Source organism: Gymnoscopelus microlampas, assembly GCF_963454915.1.
Source record: "Gymnoscopelus microlampas genome assembly, chromosome: 4".
Taxonomy (NCBI): Eukaryota; Metazoa; Chordata; class Actinopteri; order Myctophiformes; family Myctophidae; genus Gymnoscopelus; species Gymnoscopelus microlampas.
The window spans coordinates 57,930,449-57,951,807 of record NC_139941.1 but is presented as its reverse complement, the minus strand read 5'-3'; the positions used below and the strand labels follow the sequence as shown (position 1 = coordinate 57,951,807).

At 39.9% G+C, this 21,359-nt stretch overlaps 1 protein-coding gene across 5 annotated transcripts in view; it reads left to right on the top strand.

Annotated features, from left to right (window-relative positions):
• The first annotated feature begins 1,073 nt into the window (after nucleotides 1-1,073).
• Nucleotides 1,074-21,359, top strand: part of LOC311043859 (ceramide transfer protein-like) — a 68,686-nt gene continuing 48,400 nt past the window's right edge. For all 5 annotated transcript variants that reach the window (XM_084055245.1, XM_084055243.1, XM_084055242.1 and 2 more), the window contains exons 1-3: nucleotides 1,074-1,636; nucleotides 8,869-9,003; nucleotides 17,309-17,425. In XM_084055245.1, the coding sequence (XP_083911371.1) occupies nucleotides 1,544-1,636; nucleotides 8,869-9,003; nucleotides 17,309-17,425 (345 nt within the window). In that variant the 5' untranslated portion in view covers nucleotides 1,074-1,543. The remainder of the gene's footprint in view (nucleotides 1,637-8,868; nucleotides 9,004-17,308; nucleotides 17,426-21,359) is intronic.

Genomic DNA, 21,359 nt, shown 5'->3' with positions numbered 1-21,359 from the left:
AATCTGCGTCACATGAGCCACAGAGAGGCCGGAAGTCAGTTGGTTTACGTTCAGCCTTTTGGCCTTCAGAGTAAAGGTTGTACAGTTACTCTTCTCACTAAGAAAAACACCTTTTCTATCAACAAAGACATAATCACAACAACAACAAACACAAGTGAGCTATGGTGCACTTTTGCACACACACACACAAAAAAACCCCAAAAGAAACAGACTAAAGTAAATGTGACTTATAAGAAGAAAGAAGCTAAACAAAACGCCTCCAAAGTTATTGGCTCAAAAGTTCAATGTGGTGGCCACGCCACCAGGGGGCGCCAGGTGGTAACTGGAAAGGAGAGGATTCTGTCTGTCTGTCTATCCATCATCTATCTGTCTGTCTGTCTGTCTGTCTGTCTGTCTGTCTGTCTGTCTGTCTGTTGGAAATGTTTCCCTATTTCCATGGGAACCCCTGTGTGTTTTATGTCATTCAAGTATTTTTTTTTTTCTTACAGCCGCAGCAGGCAGAAAAATACATAAAATACAAACAAAACTAAACAAAATAAAACAAGACAAAAGAAGAACTCTGACATAGACCTACTGTACATATAATTATATAGATATTTGAAAAAAAGAAAGCAAAAAAAAACATCTGCTTTTTGTACAATATTTAAATAGTTGGAAAGCTGCTGTTAATTGTCCCAAAAAGAGACTGCAGTGAAACCCTGAATGATTGCTGCTATTTGTGTCAAAAAGCCTGTGTGTGTGTGTGTGTGTGTGTGTGTGTGTGTGTGTGAGTGTGAGTGTGTGTGTGTGTGTGTGTGTGTGTGTGTGTGTGTGTGTGTGTGTGTGTGTGTGTGTGTGTGTGTGTGTGTGTGCTTGTGTGCGTGCGTGCGTGCATGCGTATATATATATATATATATATATATATATATATATATATATATATATATATATATATATATATATATATATATATATATATTTATAAAACATCCCCTTTGAAATTAATTGAATTGACATTTATTGCGATTTATTTTATTGTGAAACCCCCGACAGGAAGTGGTCACAGTGCCGTAAGGGGCGTGTCTTGACGCTACAGAGCAGACTCTAAACATTCAACCTAAAGACGTGTTTATTTTATCCTTCCCTCCTGGCGGAGATACAGCCTCTAACACCTCTGTAGAGCTAACAGACCTCATCTGAAGCAGGACCAGGAGCAGACAGGAAGCTTTTTAAGATGGTCTTACACATCTTAAAGCAGTAGTTTAGCGTTTATTAGGCTAGTAGCAGTGTCGTATTGACAGCTAACTGTGTAGCAACATTAGCATCAGTTTATAAACAACAGCCTCTGGTTGAGCTGGAACCTCTTTTAATCTAACACAACAGCCTGGGTTTGTAGATCTGCGTTTTCTAGCTGTTGTTAATCTGCTCTGCTGTAGTTACAGTGTTAGTACACTAACTAGTAGTTGGGTTAATTGTAGTTTATATACAGTATAGTTGAACTGGTAGTTGGGTTAATAGTGACCCAGACTATAGAGTTAATAGTGAGTTAATAAGCACATAAATCATGTCAGAGAAGAGCTCCTCTTCGGGTTCAGATGAGGATGTAGACCCGGACCATGGCGGACCCCCTGTGGAGCTGGGAGGGGTCCTCAGTAAGGTAAGGGGCTTCTATTTATTCTCTAAAGCGTTGGTTCTGAAAGTGGGGTCCTTGTGGGAGGGTTACCAGGGGGTCCCCAGCAAAATTCAGCATCACCATTTTAACAACTTTATTAATTTATGCGTTTACTATTCAGAAATAGCAGATCTACAAGCTCATCTGATATTTTAGATTTTTTTTGGACAAAATATTTGGACATTTTTTAATAATTTGGAATCTTTGCACATACATTTTCTCTCCTGGGGGTCCCTGGCACTAAAAACAACTTCAGATGGTGGTAAATATATATCAATTTAGAATTTAGGGGTCCTTGACATGAAAAGGTTTGAGAACCTCTGCTCTGAAGACCCTCACAGCACTGCTTCTCAAACCTTTATGTCAAGGAACCCCAAAAGTGATGTGTATTTAGGCTGTGGACCCCAATCTCAAAATATGTTGTTCCAGGGACCCCCGCAGATGCAAAGATTTGAATTAAATGTTGGCTTAAAAAAAATATCTATATCTATATATCTATCTATCGATATATACTATATTCAAACATTTGTGCAAATTTTCACGATTTGTGAAAAATAGCAGATCTACAAGCTCAAATAGCCAAAGTATACAATAATGGTTAAAATGATTATGACGCTATATTAACTTATTTAGCTGGGGACCCCCTGGTACCCCGCCAAGGAACCCTGGGGGTCCCCGGACCACCAGTGTGCCTTACATCACTGTCTCCCATTTTTTAGGGGTCCCCAGATAATTATCGTAATGGGCAACATTGTTTTCTCACTCAACAGTAAACAAACCAACATACAGTATAAGTGTATACATACAGGGGATCTGTGCATTTATAAAGTTATGATTTAATGACTTTTAATACCTTTTTAATACCAAATTGTCAAATATTACGTAAGAAAGAGGGAAACATTGTGAAAATAGCAGATCTACAAGCTCATAACGAGCATGTAGATTTGGTAGTTTCACAATATTTATCTGTGGAATCTGAGTCAAACTAAATGTAATGCCTACAATTCCTAGTGCTTGTCAGGGTGTGGGGGTCCCCAGTTCAAATATGATTATGTTGGGGGGTCCCCAGTTCAAATATGATTATTTTGGGGAGTCCCCAGTTCAAATATGATTATTTTGGGGGGGTCCCCAGTTCAAATATGATTATTTTGGGGGGTCCCCAGTTCAAATATGATTATTTTGGGGGGGTCCCCAGTTCAAATATGATTATTTTGGGGGTCGCGGCCTGAAGGCCTTTAGGAACCCTTGACCTACAGAACACAATGACATTTGTACGGTAGAACCTACTTTAATGACATTAAATAGAACCTACTGAATAATAACACTATTGTACCTAAGTTATATTTTAAGTCATCTGAAATGTTTTAGTTTTTGTCTAGTTTTAGTCGACTAAATATCATAACATTTTAGTCGACTAAATCTACAGTTGATTTAGTCGACTAAAATGCATTTTGGCGGTGCCTTGATGGCGTCGCAATGGCTGATTTTACACTGGGTTGCATGCTGAAAATAGCCGATCTACAAGTTGTGAGCTTGTAGATCTGCTATTTTCAGAGCGCAACACCCGAGCGCAACCAAACATGAAATGTCTTGTCATTGAAACTGAGATGTGTTTGTTGTTCCTCTGGGCCTCTCTGTCTCTTGTTCAACATCCATATGCTGATTCCTTTAAGGTCAGACCACACCAATGCAACTAGTCACAACTCCTTGCAACAAAACCGCTTTAAAGCCAGACCACACTAATGCAACTCCTTGCAACTGCCATTAGAGAGGACGGTTGCAAGTAGCTGCATGTTGCAAGTAGCTGCATGTTGCAAGTAGCTGCATGTTGCAAGGAGTTGCATGTTGCAAGTAGCTGCATGTTGCAAGTAGCTGCATGTTGCAAGGAGTTGCATGTTGCAAGTAGCTGCATGTTGCAAGTAGCTGCATGTTGCAAGTAGCTGCATGTTGCAAGGAGTTGCATTGGTGTGGACTGGCTTTAAAACGGTTTTGTTGCAAGTAGCTGCATGTTGCAAGTAGTTGCATTGGTGTGGAATGGCTTTAAAATGGTTTTGTTGCAAGTAGCTGCATGTTGCAAGTAGTTGCATTGGTGTGGAATGGCTTTAAAATGGTTTTGTTGCAAGGAGTTGCATGTTGCAAGGAGTTGCATTGGTGTGGACTGGCCATAACCCATTAAGACAGGGAAAGCATCTATCATTTTAGATTTGTAACCACTTTAACCATTATCTTATACTTTGGCTATTCAAAAATAAGATTTTTTTCTAAAGATAGTAGATCTACAAGAGGCTATGAGCTTGTAGATCTGCTATCTTTAGAAAAAATCATGAAAATGTGTACAAGCTTTGAATGTTTTGTATATGTTTTAAAGCGAATATTTTTTACTCAAATCTTTGCTTCTGGGGGATTCTACAAATGTCTGATATAGAAACGTATGTTTCTATATCAGTGGTTCTCAAACTTTTTCATGTCAAGGACCTCCAAAATGATGTGTATTTGGCCGCAGACCCCCATCAAAATATGTTGTTCCAGGGACCCCCAGAAGCAAAAATTTGAGTTAAAAATGTTCACTTTAAAATATATATATATTCAAAGATTTGCACAACGTTCACAATTCACAAGCTCATATGAGCTTGTAGATCTGCTATTTTTGAATAGCCAAAGTATAAAATAATGGTTAAAGTGGTTACACAGATGCATTCCCGGTCTTAATGGGTTAAAACTGTTTAGTTGCATTGGTGTGGCCTTTAGGCTCTCAGGCTAGATCACTCAGAACATAATGCAGATCTTGGCGCACACACACACACACACACACACACACACACACACACACACACACACACACACACACACACACACACACACACACACACACACACACACACACACACACACACACACACACACACACACACACACACATGGACTAAAGCTCTCAGTCATTTGGATTCCACAGCAGTCAGCAGGTCTTCTACTATAGCTGATCTACAAGCTCACAGCTCGGCTCTTAGTTATTTTAAGATGAAAGTGCATTTGGAGTGGTCAAACTGGCAATAAGAATACAGGTTCAATCTTCCAGAAATGCAGATTAGGACGTGGCAGTGTTGATTTCGTTGACTAAAACTATGACGAAAATATTTCGTCGACTACCTTTTTTCACTGATGAAAACTAAATAAAAACTAAATAAAAACTAAGCTATGATGACTAAAACTAAGACTAAATATACTGACAATTTCGTCAACAAATAAAAACTAGACTAAAATGTTAGTGAGTGATCTAGAGATCTAGAGATCCAGTAGAACTAAAACAAAAAAGTCATTTTACGTTTGGTTGCGCGTGGGTGTTGCACTCTGAAAATAGCAGATCTACAAGCTCACAACGCGTCGCCCTATATATATTTTAGTCGACTAAATCAACTGTAGATTTAGTCGACTATAACTAGACGAAAACTAAAACATTTCAGATGACTAAAATATGACTAAAACTAAATGGAATTTTATTCAAAAGACTAAAACTAAATCAAAATTTGGTGTCAAAATCAGCACTGTCTTCCAGAAATGCAGATTAGGACTCGGTCTAAACAAAATGGTCAGCTGTGAGATTTGACTGTGTTTGTCACTGCGTTGAACAAATCAATAACTAGATGATAACATTTGTCCAACTAAACGGAGATAAGAACCATTTAACAGCCTTTGGAGCACAGAAAGAAACACTCCCTGTCGGGGTTTGCCAGGTCTTGCGAGAGAAATAAGCAACCGGGTCTATGAAAACAAGTCCCAAAAAGAAGCGACTAGGCTACATGAGCACTTTAAAGTTTAAACCCCAAAAATTGCAAACCCGCAAATTACCAATATTTACAAGTGACTTAACTTTACAGAAAAAAACTAGTTCAAAGTCGCTTGTAATAAGCAGACATGGCAACCCTGGTCACAACTAAAAGTCGTGTCAGCCCAGAAGTATGAAATGATGATGAGGTATTTCTTGTTATCGTTCAGCACAGACCTGGAATCAGCTGTAGATTACATTACACACAGACTCTGACCACTTTTAACTTTTCAACTTTACAATGCCTCTAACCCAGCAATGTCCTGTAATCTTATTAAATAGCTTGAGTATTGGCTGTGCTCTTTTATCTCTCTTATCTCTCTTTAATCTCTTGTTTGCTCGTATGCACTTTTCATCGTCAATATTTGACCTTTAGCGTGTGTGTGTTTGCATGAGTCTGTAAAGAGGCTTTGCATTGAACTATGCTGCTGTGTAAATAAAGCTCCTCGTCACTCTAGAACATACATGGGTACCTGGTGTGTGTGTGTGTGTGTGTGTGTGTGTGTGGGGGTGGGTGGGTGGGGGTGTGTGTGTGTGTTTAAACTATTATTATAGTTTACTATAATAGTAAGTGTAGCAGCCGAGCACAACCAAACATAAAATGACTTGTCTTTTAGTTCTACTGGATCTCTTCTCCACTAGTCCCTCACTAACATTTTAGTCTAGTTTTTATTTGTTGATGAAATTGTCAACATATTTAGTCTTAGTTTTAGTCATCGTAGCTTAGTTTTTATTCTGTTTTCGTCAGAAAAGGTAGTCAACGAACATTTTTCGTCATAGTTTTAGTTGACAAAATCAACACACATTCATACACTGATGGAGGAGGAAACCATGCAAGGCACCACCAAGTTAGGGGTTCAGTGTCTTGCTCAAGGACACTTCGGCACTAACTCTGGGGGAGCGGGGGATTGAACTGGGAACCTCCCTGTTGTTTAACAGACACTATCATCATCAGTGTTGTGTAAACAGTAAACTCATGTTGATTGTTTGTTTACACATTATTTTGTTGGATTCATGTACAGGAGTATTTTCAGACATTTAAAGCACTTAAACCCTCAATACTTAATTGTCCTCTTTGTTGTTTCAGTGGACCAATAGGATTGTAGCGTTATTTCAGTGAACCAATAGGATTGTATTGTGTTGTTTCAGTGGACCAATAGGATTGTATGTTATTGTTTCAGTGGACCAATAGGATTGTAGCGTTATTTCAGTGGACCAATAGGATTGTATGTTATTGTTTCAGTGGACCAATAGGATTGTATGTTATTGTTTCAGTGGACCAATAGGATTAGGGATGGAGCTCGTTAATTTTTATTGATAATGAGCACCTTATCGAACCTGCTTATCGAACCGAGCTTTTATCGAGCCCACTATCGATCTTTTTCTATTATTAAGAAAAAAGACGTGAGGCGAACAATTCTGAACAGAACCGGTATCTTTTTTTATTGGCCAGTTGTGACAGTGAGTTTGTGGCTGACCACTATCTAAAATTAAATGAAGATGACAAAAGTAAAAAATATGTTTGCCTATCATTAAAACAACCATTCATATAATGTGCAATTAGTGTTAAATGGCTTTATATTATGAATAGTACTGTAATAATTACTATAAAATCTCCATGTCTCTTCAACTTTTTATAAACAAAAAATGCATAGTTATTTTTTCTATTCTTTTTTCTTTGTTTTAACCAAAATATATCACGTGCACTACATTTTACTAGGGCATTCAAATACAGTACTTTTCTAACAGACAGAAGGCAAGTGACCTTTTTACTTTTGGAAAATAATATTGAAGAAACGGTTAATGTGTGTACTGTCACTTTAAAAGCGCAACGTATACTTCATCGTGCGACGGTGTCACGCACCAAACATGGCCGATCTCCAAGCTCACACTGCGTCTGTTCGCACCACGTTGTGAGCTTGTAGATCTGCCATTTTCGGCAACGATAGACTGAGGGACGGACAGCGCTGTTTGGCACAACTTGCAGCTATCAATACACTTTTAGACCAACATGTTTGTGCCAGCGTGGGTGATTAGATTTATTTCTTGATCGCCTCTTGTTTTGATAGTTTAGACATGACGTCATGGGCCGCTACACTCGATAACAGGCTCGACAAGCCTAAAGCTTATCGAAAACCGGGTCTCGATAAATTCATGCCCGGGTATATAATGGACCCGGTTTTCGAGCTCCATCCCTAAATAGGATTGTATGTTATTGTTTCAGTGGACCAATAGGATTGTATGTTATTGTTTCAGTGGACCAATAGGATTGTATGTTATTGTTTCAGTGGACCAATAGGATTGTATGTTATTGTTTCAGTGGACCAATAGGATTGTATGTTGTTGTTTCAGTGGACCAATAGGATTGTATGTTATTGTTTCAGTGGACCAATAGGATTGTATGTTATTGTTTCAGTGGACCAATAGGATTGTATGTTGTTGTTTCAGTGGACCAATAGGATTGTATGTTATTGTTTCAGTGGACCAATAGGATTGTATGTTATTGTTTCAGTGGACCAATAGGATTGTATGTTATTGTTTCAGTGGACCAATAGGATTGTATGTTATTGTTTCAGTGGACCAATAGGATTGTATGTTACTAGTTCGCTACGCGGCCCGAACGTCTAGCGTGACGCGTCGTTCACTTTGCAGTGCGCCATGTCTGGTGTTGTATCTCCAGCCGTTGTGGCTTTGGTGAAGTTGTCGTCATTGTGGTGGAGAGAGTTCTTGTGGTGGAGAGAGTTCCTTGTATAGATTATTACTATTTATCACTATGGAAGCCGTCGAACTGGTGCGATCTGACGGCATCCTAGAATTTATAGGTAGGATGTGATGTCATGTGATGTCATGCTATCGTGAGATTACGTCACACTGGCGTTGTCATCGTGATGTCAGATTACGTCACACCGTCACACTGGCGTCGCATACGGACAACCGACATGGCGCAGGATTCAAATTGTATATATAGATTGTTTCAGTGGACCAATAGGATTGTATGTTATTGTTTCAGTGGACCAATAGGATTGTATGTTATTGTTTCAGTGGACCAATAGGATTGTATGTTGTTGTTTCAGTGGACCAATAGGATTGTATGTTATTGTTTCAGTGGACCAATAGGATTGTATGTTATTGTTTCAGTGGACCAATAGGATTGTATGTTGTTGTTTCAGTGGACCAATAGGATTGTATGTTATTGTTTCAGTGGACCAATAGGATTGTATGTTATTGATTCAGTGGACCAATAGGATTGTATGTTATTGTTTCAGTGGACCAATAGGATTGTATGTTATTGTTTCAGTGGACCAATAGGATTGTATGTTATTGTTTCAGTGGACCAATAGGATTGTATGTTAGTGTTTCAGTGGACCAATAGGATTGTATGTTATTGTTTCAGTGGACCAACTACATCCATGGCTGGCAGGACCGCTGGGTGGTGTTGAAGAACAACACTCTGAGTTACTACAAGTCTGAGGATGAGAGGGAGTACGGCTGTAGAGGATCCCTGTGTCTGAGCAAGGCTGTCATCACAGTGAGTACCTGTCTGTCTGTCTGTCTGTCTGCCTGTCTGTCTGTCTGTCTGTCTGTCTGTCTGTCTGTCTGTCTGCCTGTCTGTCTGTCTGTCTGTCTGTCTGTCTGTCTGTCTGTCTGTCTGTTAGGGATGGGTCAGAATATTCGAATAGTCGTTTTTAGGATAAAAATCGAATGTTAAATTTAAATAAATAAAAAATAACGAATTCTGTTGCAAAGGCTATATTGCCATAGCCTGGCATTGTCCAGACTGATAACGACGTGGATTCACTCTCACGTTCCTCCCCGGTATCAGTCTGGACTTCGGCCCAATAGGGAGCGAGTATGAGAAATCAGAAAATGATCGGGCCAATCAGTGACTGCGTTTCAACTGCTGTCCATACAAACAGTGAAAAGCATAAAAATCATTTTCTGATTTCTCATACTCGCTCCCTATGGGCCGAAGTCCAGACTGATACCAGGGGAGGAACGTGAGGGAGGCATGCGTTAATCCGACAGACCTTTTCTCCGACTATGTGGCATCTGCGTGCGGTTAGGGTTAGGGTGCAGGTTTGGTTCGGGTTTAGTATTGAAACGTCGGAGCGCTGCGCTGTCGGAGGAATGCGCTGTCGGACTAACGTACTGCACCCGGAACGTGAGAGTGAATCCACGTTATCAGTCTGGACAATGCCAGACTAATATTGTCATCCAACCCCTGTCCATCCATAGTAACTACATTTTAGAGGAGACCTAGTGTGTAATATTTATTTATTCTCTATTCTTTAAGTAAATAAACATTTTTATTTTAGGGAGTTCTTATATAAAAAACACAGACAAATGTATTGACCTTGGGTATGCTCTAACTAAAAGTGTGAAAAACATACTTTTCATTTATTCAATGGTTTAGTTACAATAATGTAAAAGATGCACATGCTACTGTCTTTGTTTATTTCTGAAAACCAGTTGATAGGCCAATGCAATGCTGTTATTGTAACCTACAGTAGGATGGTCATTTGATTAAAAAAAAAACAAATCCCCTGAACACGCCTTGGGGGGCGTGGTCAAAGATTTGAATAATCCTTATTAACCCATTAAGACCGGGGACACATCACGGCCAAATGGAGACATTTTCTTAACCGGTTGCCGTTAGGCCTTACCGATTAATTAATCATCACCCGTTAAGGAAATGTGTTCCCAAAAAAAAAAGGTGCTATTTACCAACATTTAAAAAAAAAATACACCGCCCCCCCCCCCCCGCATAATATAATGCGCTATTTACACATTAAATATAATGTACCTTGCATGAATGGATGCTGTGGTTAAAGTGCCTGACTAGCCGACCTGCTGCAGCGATAACCCCATGCAAAAACAGGCTAAATCCAGATCTACAAGCTCATAGCGTGGCACCAAGTGCCGCTCTATGAGCTTGTATAGACCTTTTTTTCATCATGAAAATGTGTGCAAATCTTTGAATATATATTTTTAAAGCAAACATTTTAACTCAAATCTTTGAATATATATTTTTAAAGCAAACATTTTAACTCAAATATTTGCTTCTGGCGATTGTACAAATGCCTCCTAAATCTTTGAAAAAACGTTTGTTGCTATAATCAGTGTTTCTCAAACTTTTTCATGTCAAGGACCCCCAAAATTATGTATATTTGGCCGCGGACCCCCATCTCAAACTATGTTGTTCCAGGGACCCGCAGAAGCAGAGATTTGAGTAAAACATGTTCGCTTTAAAAAAAATATATATATTATATAGTATATATATTCAAAGATTTGCACATTTTTCTTATGATTTTCCCAAAATAGCAGATCTACAAGCTCATAGCGCGGCACTCGGTGCCGCGCTATGAGCTTGTATATCTGCTATTTTTGAATACAGACCAAAGTATAAAATAATGGTTAAAGTGGCCGGTCTTAAAGGCTTGAGGAAGTGAGGGAGGTGGGTGTTTTGTTCCTCAATGAAAGCAGAGCCAGTTGAACAACTTTCTAGGGTTTCAGCTCCAACAGGAAATGATGTCAAACAATAAAAAAAGCCTCTGCTGTGAGGAGGAAGTGGCAGGCTGACACTTTGACCTTTGACCTTCCTCCTTGTTATCTTGACGACCTCAGAAACGTGTCATCTTCCCCCCTTGGACCCGCCCCCCCCCGCAGCGCTTCCCGGGCAGATGAACTTTGACCTTAACTCTTAAACTGCCAGGGTTTGTCAAAAATAGTAAACCCTCAAAAACTGCCAGCAGTTTACATGATGAAACATAGGAAAACTGTTATTTATTTCTCCGTTTATTTTTTTAACATTGAAGTGAATGTAGCAGCAACTTTTTGGAAAATGTTATCTCCTGGTTCTTTGTGAAGAACGGAAAAACGGAAAAACCCCCAAAAAATAAAGAATCATTTTAGATTTGTTTTAATTTTGTTTTTGATTTTTTTCTAAAAAAAACGTTTATAAACGTTTTTGGAAGGCCGAGAGTTAAAGAGACAGTGTCTTCTAGAGCAGTGGTTCTCAACCTGTGGGTCGGGACCCCCAGGGAGGTCCCCACATGATTTTGGGAGGTCCCCAGATGACAGTGAAGTGATAATTTATGGACTTTTAAGACCTTTTTAATACAAAAAAAAAAAAAAAGAATTAAAGAAAAGAAAAAGACCATTACTGCATCAAAAGTAATCAACAAACTCTACTATAAAACATTGGCCAAATTGTCAAATAATATAATAAAGAGGCAAATAGTTAAAATAGCCGATCTACAAGCTCACAACGCCTCGCAACGCGAGGCGTTGTGAGCTTGTAGATTGGCTATTTTCACAATATTTATCTGTGGAGCGGAGTCAAACAAAATGGGGGGTCCCCCCAGTTCAAATATGATTATTTTGGGGGTCACGGCCTGAAAAGGTTGAGAACCACTGTTCTAGAGCAGTTGTTTCCCAAACACTGGCACGGGACCCGTTCTTCGGTCGCCGGCAAATATTGATGGGTCGCGAGTAAATAAATATCCCTTTATTTTACATTTTCTACATTTTTGTTTTTAAGTAAATGTCTCCTGGAAAACAAAAATCACATTATGTAAAAGATTTTCGGAAATACATTCGATATAGGCTTGACCTTCAGTGTCCATAGCATCCTCTGTGGACTGTAGGGGAGACAGCATCCGCAGTGTTGGCACACACACACACACACACACACACACACACACACACACAGGAAACTCCTTGCCTCAGCACCTCTCTCCACAGAGCTGGACAACTAACCCACAATAAATACACACACACACACACACACACACACACACACACACACACACACACACACACACACACACACACACACACACACACACACACACACACACACACACACACACACACACACACACACACACACACACACACACTTACAACCAATAAACACGTTTCGTCGTTGCTCACGCAGGTTCATGCATTATTATTGTTTAAATCAGTGAATCCATAGAAACACAGTTTTATGAATTGACTAAATGGATGTGTCAGATTAACCACTTAATCTATTAAGACTGGGGAAACATCTGTGTAACCACTTTAAACATTATTTTATACTTTGGCTATTCAAAAAAAGCAGATCCACAAGCTCATAGTGCGTCACTTCGTGCCACACTATGAGCTTGTAGATCTGCTTTTCTTATCTTGAAAATGTTTGCAAATCTTTGAATATATATATATATATATATATATATATATAGTGTATGTGTGTGTGTGTGTATGTATTTATGTATTTTTTTAAGCGAACATGTTTAACTCAAATCTTTGCTTCTGGGGGTCCCTGGAACAACATATTTTGAGACGGGGGTCCATGGCCAAATACATATCATTGTAGGGGTAGGTCCATTCTATTAGGTTAGATTGGGGTAGGCAGGAGGTTGAGAAACAGTGCAGTGAGGTTGTTGAACGTTACAAAAGAGGAAAAGTACAGAAGCACCCTTCAGAGACCATGTTATGTGTGTGTGGGAGAGAGAGAGAGAGAGAGAGAGAGAGAGAGAGAGAGAGAGAGAGAGAGAGAGAGAGAGAGGGGGGAGAGAGACAGTATAGAAGGGAGAGAGAGAGACTAGACAGTTATGTGCCCTGGGCAGCACCTCGTGTTGTTACGTAACCTGGGACCTAAAACACTAGAGTGTGTGTGTAGATGCAGCGTTGTGTTAAATTGTGTGTCGTCGTCCATGGCAACAGATGAAAGCATGTGAGTGTCCTCTGGCTGATGTGATTATGGAGGAGTGACACGAGACTGTACTGAGCTGTCTGTCTGTCTGTCTGTCTGTGTGACTGACAGACAGACAGACAGACAGACAGGGAAGTCCTCCTAGGATGAACACTATAGAGGATGTCATGACTTACTTAACCCATTAAGACCTGGAACGCATCTGTGTCACTTTAGATTTCTTTGGCTATTCAAAAATAGCAGATCTACAAGCTCGTAGCGCGGCACCGAGTGCCGCACTACGAGCTTGTAGATCTGCTATTTTTGAAAAATCGTGAAAAAAAAAACATTTTTTATATTTTTTTCAAACATATTTTTTAGAAAACATTTGTAACTCTCTCACTGTCAGACTTAAAGAAAAAGTGCTCAGGAGCCGAGATACAGCCTTTTGCAGTAATAAGTTAAACAAGAAGTGAATGGAGCAGCAAATCTTCGGATCATGGTATCTTGGGTTCTGAACATTTAAAAATAATAATAATAATAAATGAATTAAAAAAACTTGCGATAACTCGTTCTTGGCAGCCAGAGAGTTAAGACCTGGAACACATCTGTGTCACTTTTAGATTTGAGCTAAAAAGCATTAGTTTACATTTTGGCTATTCAAAAATAGCAGATATACAAGCTCATAGCGCGGCACCGAGTGCCGCACTATGAGCTTGTAGATCTGCTATTTTTGAAAAATCGTTAAAATGTGTGCAAATCTTTGAATATATATTGTTTTCAAGCAAACATTTGTAACTCAAATCTTTGCATCTGGGGGGTCCCTGGAACAACACATTTTGAGATGGGGGTTCACGGCCAAATACATATCATGTTGGGGGTCCTTGACATGAACAAGTTTGAGAACCACTGATATAGAAACATACGTTTTTTTCCAGAAAACTGTTAGGATTTAGAAGACTTCGGCTTCAGGTTAGGGTTAGGGTTAACCCTCAAAAATAATAACAAATAAAGAAATCTGCCAAAAGAATGTGAATGTGGTCACATTCCTACCAGAGGAAACCTGTTTGGATTCCTGAGCTGCTTGACATGTGGCCCTGGGCTGTGAGATCTGGTACATGTGGCCCTGGGGCCTGGGCTGTGAGATCTGATACATGTGGCCCTGGGGCCTGGGCTGTGAGATCTGCTACATGTGGCCCTGGGCTGTGAGATCTGATGCATGTGGCCCTGGGCTGTGAGATCTGATGCATGTGGCCCTGGGCTGTGAGATCTGATACATGTGGCCCTGGGGCCTGGGCTGTGAGATCTGTTACATGGAGTTATTGTGTGTTATTATGATATTAATGGAACATGTCGTTGCTGTGGGGCTGAAAGCCTTGTATCTCCATGTTTTATGGTAAATTATCTCCTACTTGATCACACTACAGCGTCTCACAAACACATCAAACAGCAGCACATCCATGTGAGCTTGTAGATCTGCTACTTTTGACGTCTTTTGAATTTGAATCCTGAATAGTAACGGTGAGGTGAGGATTCCCCCCCGACAGAGGGGATTTTCAAGCTCTCTTCATTAGGCAATTCAACCCCATTTGTTTTAACCAATTGGACACTTTGATGATTCTATTTGTACACCTTGAGTTCTGATGGTCCCCGCCAAAGGGGAGAATCCTCCCCTTTTAATTATTTTTTTTTATTTTGTTTTTGAATTCCTAAAACAATTCTCTAATTTTTGAGTATAACATTTGTGTCGTTATTCTCAACGAATTAGGAGAGATTTGTTAAAATGAACCCATTCAATCCGGGAAAGCATTTGTGTCATTTTAGATTTCTTTGCCCATTCAAAAATAGCAGATCTACAAGCTCATGAGCTTGTAGATCTGCTATTTTTGAAAAATCTTGAAAATGTTTGCAAGTGTGCAAAACCCCCTTTTAAAGTGTAGTTGCTTATTTATGCTTCCTTCCTAAATGTTGTTTAAACCGCATACCCCCCCCATCTGAAAATGTTTAGTTTGTTTAGTTTCATTTTTCAAATGTTTTCAAGATTTTGGTTGAAAATAGCAGATCTACAAGCTCACAACGCATCGCACCTGATCTGCTATTTTCAAGCAACTGATGTTATTTATATAGGTTTAAAGTGGTTCAACTGATCTTGATAGCTTCTTTCTCTCGCAAAATCTGGCAACACAGTAGCGTGCCATTAACATTCCTGTTCTGTGTGTGTGTGTGTGTGAGTGTGTGTGAGTGTGTGTGTGTGTGTGTGTGTGTTCATTGTGCTGATGGGAGCCGTGTGTGTGCGTGTGCATAGAATGTGTGTGTTCATTGTGTATTATTCACACACTCCAGCAGGGTTTAATATTAACCCCTCGCTGTTCCATTCCATCCAAAACAAAGTGAGAAAATATGAAAACACACCTTTTCTCACAATCTAATGATTCCAAACCCTAAACATGTATAACCTAAACATATAACCTAAACATGTATAACCTTAACATGTATAACCTAAACATGTATAACCTAGACCCTCCAGAAAAACGCGGGCAAAAATCCTTGATTATGCGGCCTAAAACTCTTGATTATGCGGCCTAAAACTCTTGATTATGCGGCCTAAAACTCTTGATTATGCGGCCTAAAACTCTTGATTATGCGGCCTAAAACTCTTGATTATGCGGCCTAAAACTCTTGATTATGCGGCCTAAAATCCTTGATTCTGCGACGAAATATGCGGGTTTTTTTGCAATTTTAATTGCGGGAAGTTGCGAAATATGCGGAAAGTTGTGAAATATGCGGCAATATACGGCAATATGCGAAATATGCGATATGCGAAAAGTTGCAAAAAATGCGAAATATGTTAAAAGTTGCGAAATATGCGGAAATATGCGATGCGAATCGCATTTTATGCGATGCGATGTGCGTATTATGCGATGCGGCCTTTTTGAAAAAACGTTACTCCCGCATAATTATGCGCCATTTTGCTGATTGTGCGGTAAATTCTGCGATCGCATAAACGCATTTTTCTGGAGGGTCTAATGACCTAAACATGTATAACCTAAACATGTATAACGGTTTGGGCGGCAGTGGCTCAGTGGCTCAGTGGCTCAGGGGTAGAGTGGAGGACCGGGTAGAGCGAACTGGAAACCGCAAGGTTCCCAGTTGGATCCCGGGCTGGGGCGCTCCCCTAGAGTTAGTGTAGAAGTGTCCTTGAGCAAGACACTGAACCCCTAATTACTCCTGATGAGCAGGGTGGTGTCTCACATGGTTTCCTCCTCCATCAGTGTGTGAATGTGTGTGTGAATGGGTTAATGTAATGCACAATCTATGTAAAGCGCTTTTAACCCATTGACCTGAAGCTGATTCTACATGTCTCCTAAATCTCAACAGTTTTCTGAAAAACGTATGTTTCTATATCAGTGGTGCTCAATCTTTTTTATGTCAAGGACCCCCAAAATTATATGCATTTGGCCGCGGACCCCCATCAAAATATTTTGTTCCAGGGACCCCCCAGAAGCAACGATTTGAGTTAAAAATGTGCACTTTAAAAATATATTTTGTTCAAAGATTTGCACACATTTTCACGATTTTTCAAAAATAGCAGATCTACAAGCTCATAGCGCGGCACTCGGTGCCGCGCTATGAGCTTGTAGATCTGCTATTTTTGAATAGCCTAAAGTGTAAAATAATGCTTTTTAGCTCAAATCTAAAAATGACACAGTTCCAGGTCGTAATGGGTTAAATGCACCATTAAATGCACCATTTACCAATTACCATTTATAACTTAAACATGTATACCCTAAACATGTATAACATAATCATGTACATCCATCCAGGTGGTGGATGAAATTCAAACGGTTCAGAATCTCTGTTCTACATGTTTGTCACATTTTGTTATGAGTGATTTGTGAGTGACTAAGCTGCCTCCTCCTCCTCCTCCTCCTCCTCCATGTGTGTGTGTGTGTGTGTGTGTGTGCCCACGCATGTGCGTGTCCATCCTAATGTGTGTGTGTGTGTGTGTGTGTGTGTGTGTGTGTGTGTGTGTGTGTGTGTGTGTGTGTGTGTGTGTGTGTGTGTGTGTGTGTGTGTGTGTGTGTGTGTGTGTGTGTGTGTGTGTGTGTGTGTGTGTGTGTGTGTGTGTGTGTGTGTCTCTGTCTCTCTCACACAGCCTCACGAGTTTGACGAGTGTCGTTTTGACGTCAGTGTGAACGACAGTGTCTGGTACCTCAGAGCTGAGGATCCTGAACACAGACTGCAGTGGATAGAGTCTGTAGAACTACACAAGGTAAGAGGGTCTGTGTGTCTGTCTGTCTGTCTGTCTGTCTGTCTGTCTGTCTGTCTGTCTGTCTGTCTGTCTGTCTGTCTGTTCGCCTGTCTGTCTGTCTGTCTGTCTGTCTGTCTGTTCGCCTGTCTGTCTGTCTGTCTGTGTCTGCTTTGCTCCATGCTACATTCTATATCCAGATGTTTCTACTGTAGCCTACATTCTACATCCAGATGTTCCTACTGTAGCCTACATTCTACATCCAGATGTTTCTACTGTAGCCTACATTCTACATCCAGATGTTTCTACTGTAGCCTACATTCTATATCCAGATGTTTCTACTGTAGCCTACATTCTATATCCAGATGTTCCTACTGTAGCCTACATTCTACATCCAGATGTTTCTACTGTAGCCTACATTCTATATCCAGATGTTTCTACTGTAGCCTACATTCTATATCCAGATGTTTCTGCTGTAGCCTACATTCTACATCCAGATGTTTCTACTGTAGCCTACATTCTGTATCCAGATGTTTCTACTGTAGCCTACATTCTATATCCAGATGTTTCTACTGTAGCCTACATTCTATATCCAGATGTTTCTACTGTAGCCTACATTCTATATCCAGATGTTTCTACTGTAGCCTACATTCTATATCCAGATGTTTCTGCTGTAGCCTACATTCTATATCCAGATGTTTCTGCTGTAGCCTACATTCTGTATCCAGATGTTTCTACTGTAGCCTACATTCTATATCCAGATGTTTCTACTGTAGCCTACATTCTATATCCAGATGTTTCTACTGTAGCCTACATTCTATATCCAGATGTTTCTGCTGTAGCCTACATTCTACATCCAGATGTTTCTACTGTAGCCTACATTCTGTATCCAGATGTTTCTACTGTAGCCTACATTCTATATCCAGATGTTTCTACTGTAGCCTACATTATACATCCAGATGTTTCTACTGTAGCCTACATTCTATATCCAGATGTTTCTGCTGTAGCCTACATTCTACATCCAGATGTTTCTACTGTAGCCTACATTCTGTATCCAGATGTTTCTACTGTAGCCTACATTCTATATCCAGATGTTTCTACTGTAGCCTACATTCTATATCCAGATGTTTCTACTGTAGCCTACATTCTATATCCAGATGTTTCTACTGTAGCCTACATTCTATATCCAGATGTTCCTACTGTAGCCTACATTCTATATCCAGATGTTTCTACTGTAGCCTACATTCTATATCCAGATGTTTCTACTGTAGCCTACATTCTATATCCAGATGTTTGGCTGGCGGCCTACAGCTGTGCTGCTCTAGACACTGTATCCATAAGGTGATCATGTCTGGGATTGTGGATAGTGGTATTTGTGATATGGAACATGTTCCGTTTTCCTGCTGTGAATCATTATTATTTTAGACTTTCAAAATATTTAGAACATTTTCCATAGTCGCTCTACAAGCTCAGGCATTGTGAGGTTGTAGATCTGCTATTTTAACTAGTTTGGAAGCTTTTTTTGTAAAACAAATACATTTAAAAAAATCTCAATTAGGAATTTGGTCAAAATATTGTGATGTTTGATCGTGTCCTAAGCTGTGCTAATATGTGTTGATTTGTAATAAATGAACACATACATAAACATGAGGGATGCTGCTGCATTGTATAAAGAAGGAAGTGCAGCCCGGTTTGCTCCCAAAATATAATATAACTTATAGAAGTTCTGTAGCCCAGAGATCCTGATTGGTCTGAATTGTTGTGCTTGTAGATCAGATTTTTGCCTATAGTGACATCACAATGACCAACATAACAGGGATTCCAGGTTGGTGTGTGTGTGTGTGTGTGTGTGTGTGTGTGTGTGTGTGTGTGTGTGTGTGTGTGTGTGTGTGTGTGTGGTTGGTATGAGGTGGGTGTGGCAGAGGGTCAGTGGCCCCTCGCCTGAAGAATGTTTGGAATCTGAAGAGAGAGTGTGTGTGTGTGTGTGTGTGTGTGTGTGTGTGTGTGTGTCATCAGATAGCGTGTAGCCTGCACTACTCTCTCCTCACGTTGAGCTTCAGGCAGGTCTAGTGTGACTCTGTAGTATATGATCATGTAGGGAGTTCATTTACAAAAAAAACAAAAACAGTTAAAATATGGAGCTAAGAGGTTTCTGCCCGACAACAACGCTATTGTATTGTTCAGTCAGTCAGTCAGTGGCTGCTATGACATGGAGTTCTACTGCTATCGTCATTAAAACCGGGAACACATCTGTGTCACCACTAAAACCATTATTTTATACTTTGGGCTATTTAAAAAATAGCAGATCTACAAGATCTTGTAGATCAGCTATTTTCGAAAAATCGTGAAAATGTGTGCAAATCTTTGAATACAGTATATGTGTTTTAAAAGAAGGCTGATGCACACCTCAAAGGTTAGTGACAGGTGCGTAGGACAACATGAGGGTCCAAAATGTTCAGAAATACATGTAGATCTCTGGTATAGACCTGTCCCCGACTCACTATTTATCTAGTCCAATCAGAGGCGGGAGTTTAATGCGACTCGTCGATGAATCGACGATTTGTTTTTATATAGAACATGGGTCTGTATGACCTTATTGGAGGCTACAATGCAAGTGTTTGAGAAGCTTTCAGTGCTGATTTCGAGCACAGTACATAGTGAAGTGCAACAGAGCCATATGAATATTTTTTTGAACATTAAAAGCAATGAATACGTTGACACTCACCACATGACTGCAGACTGCTTATATTAAGGTGACTCTCCACCAAACAGACTACTTCAGACTGCAACAGACTGGTAGTATGTTGTCAAAAGTTGGCATTTGACAAGCAGTTGGCTAATGTGCACATTGTTGTGCTAATGCCTTCACTGGCCTGCAAGATCTTGCCATTGTTGCCAGGTCTGCTATTATATATTATATTATATATTCATAGTTGCAGGTTGCTCTTGTTTGGGCTTGTTTCTGAAGTGTAGTTGCTTATTTGGGCTTGCTTTCAAGATTCCATTTGAAAATAGCTGATTTAAAGGGGCTACACCATGAATTTCATTTTTTTTTAGGTTTTTAGTATTTTTTGGGCTCCCCAGTGTCTCTTGTACCCAAAAAAATATTTTTTTTTAACATTCAGTCATTCATGCTCATTTCATGGATTTCCTGAATGGGCGTGTCTGAACAGGCCATTTCAGAATGGCAGGGCAAGTGATGTCACTTGCCCTGATTTTGCATTGATGATGGCCAGACAGAATTGCTCAGTAGCTCCCCCCTGCCCAATAGGACGTTTTGGTATTGCAGCTGAAAAAGCTTGGAATGACAGACAGTCAGATTGTGAGAAAAAATATCTGGATGTTTTTTAGGCTTACAACCTGTTTCAAACGTATTAGGGGGCAATATTTATATATAATATATATTTTTTTAATTCATGGTGTAGCCCCTTTAATACGGCTCAAGTGGTGGAACTGGTCACCTCTTTTGGGCTCGTTTTCATAAACCTAGTCGTTTCTTTCACTCACGAAATCTGGCAACACCAGAGTTTTTCCACTCGCACCAAAACCAAACACACACACTCAGCATGTTTAGCTCTAGTCTAGTTTGGACCGACCGAGCAAGTTGTGTTTCTCATCGACTTGTCGATAGAGGTCCCGACCCGACGGAACAACGAAAACAAGACAACGATTTGTTGGCAGCAGACGCTTTCCAACGCTGAGGTGACCTGAAATCGGTGCAGTGGAGAATCTACCTTTTAATTGACAACAATCCTGTGTAGGACTTACATACAGTTCAGAGCACAACACTATTGTATCAAAGAGCTATGTTGCACATCCAGTAGTCTCTGGTGAAAGACTAAATGAATAACAGTAAAGAGAAAAGACAGAAATGTTGTGTACCTGATAATTAAACAGTCAAATTTTTATCAGAGCTCTTATTTTTTCACACCGCAGTCGGATTTAGCGGACATTGAAC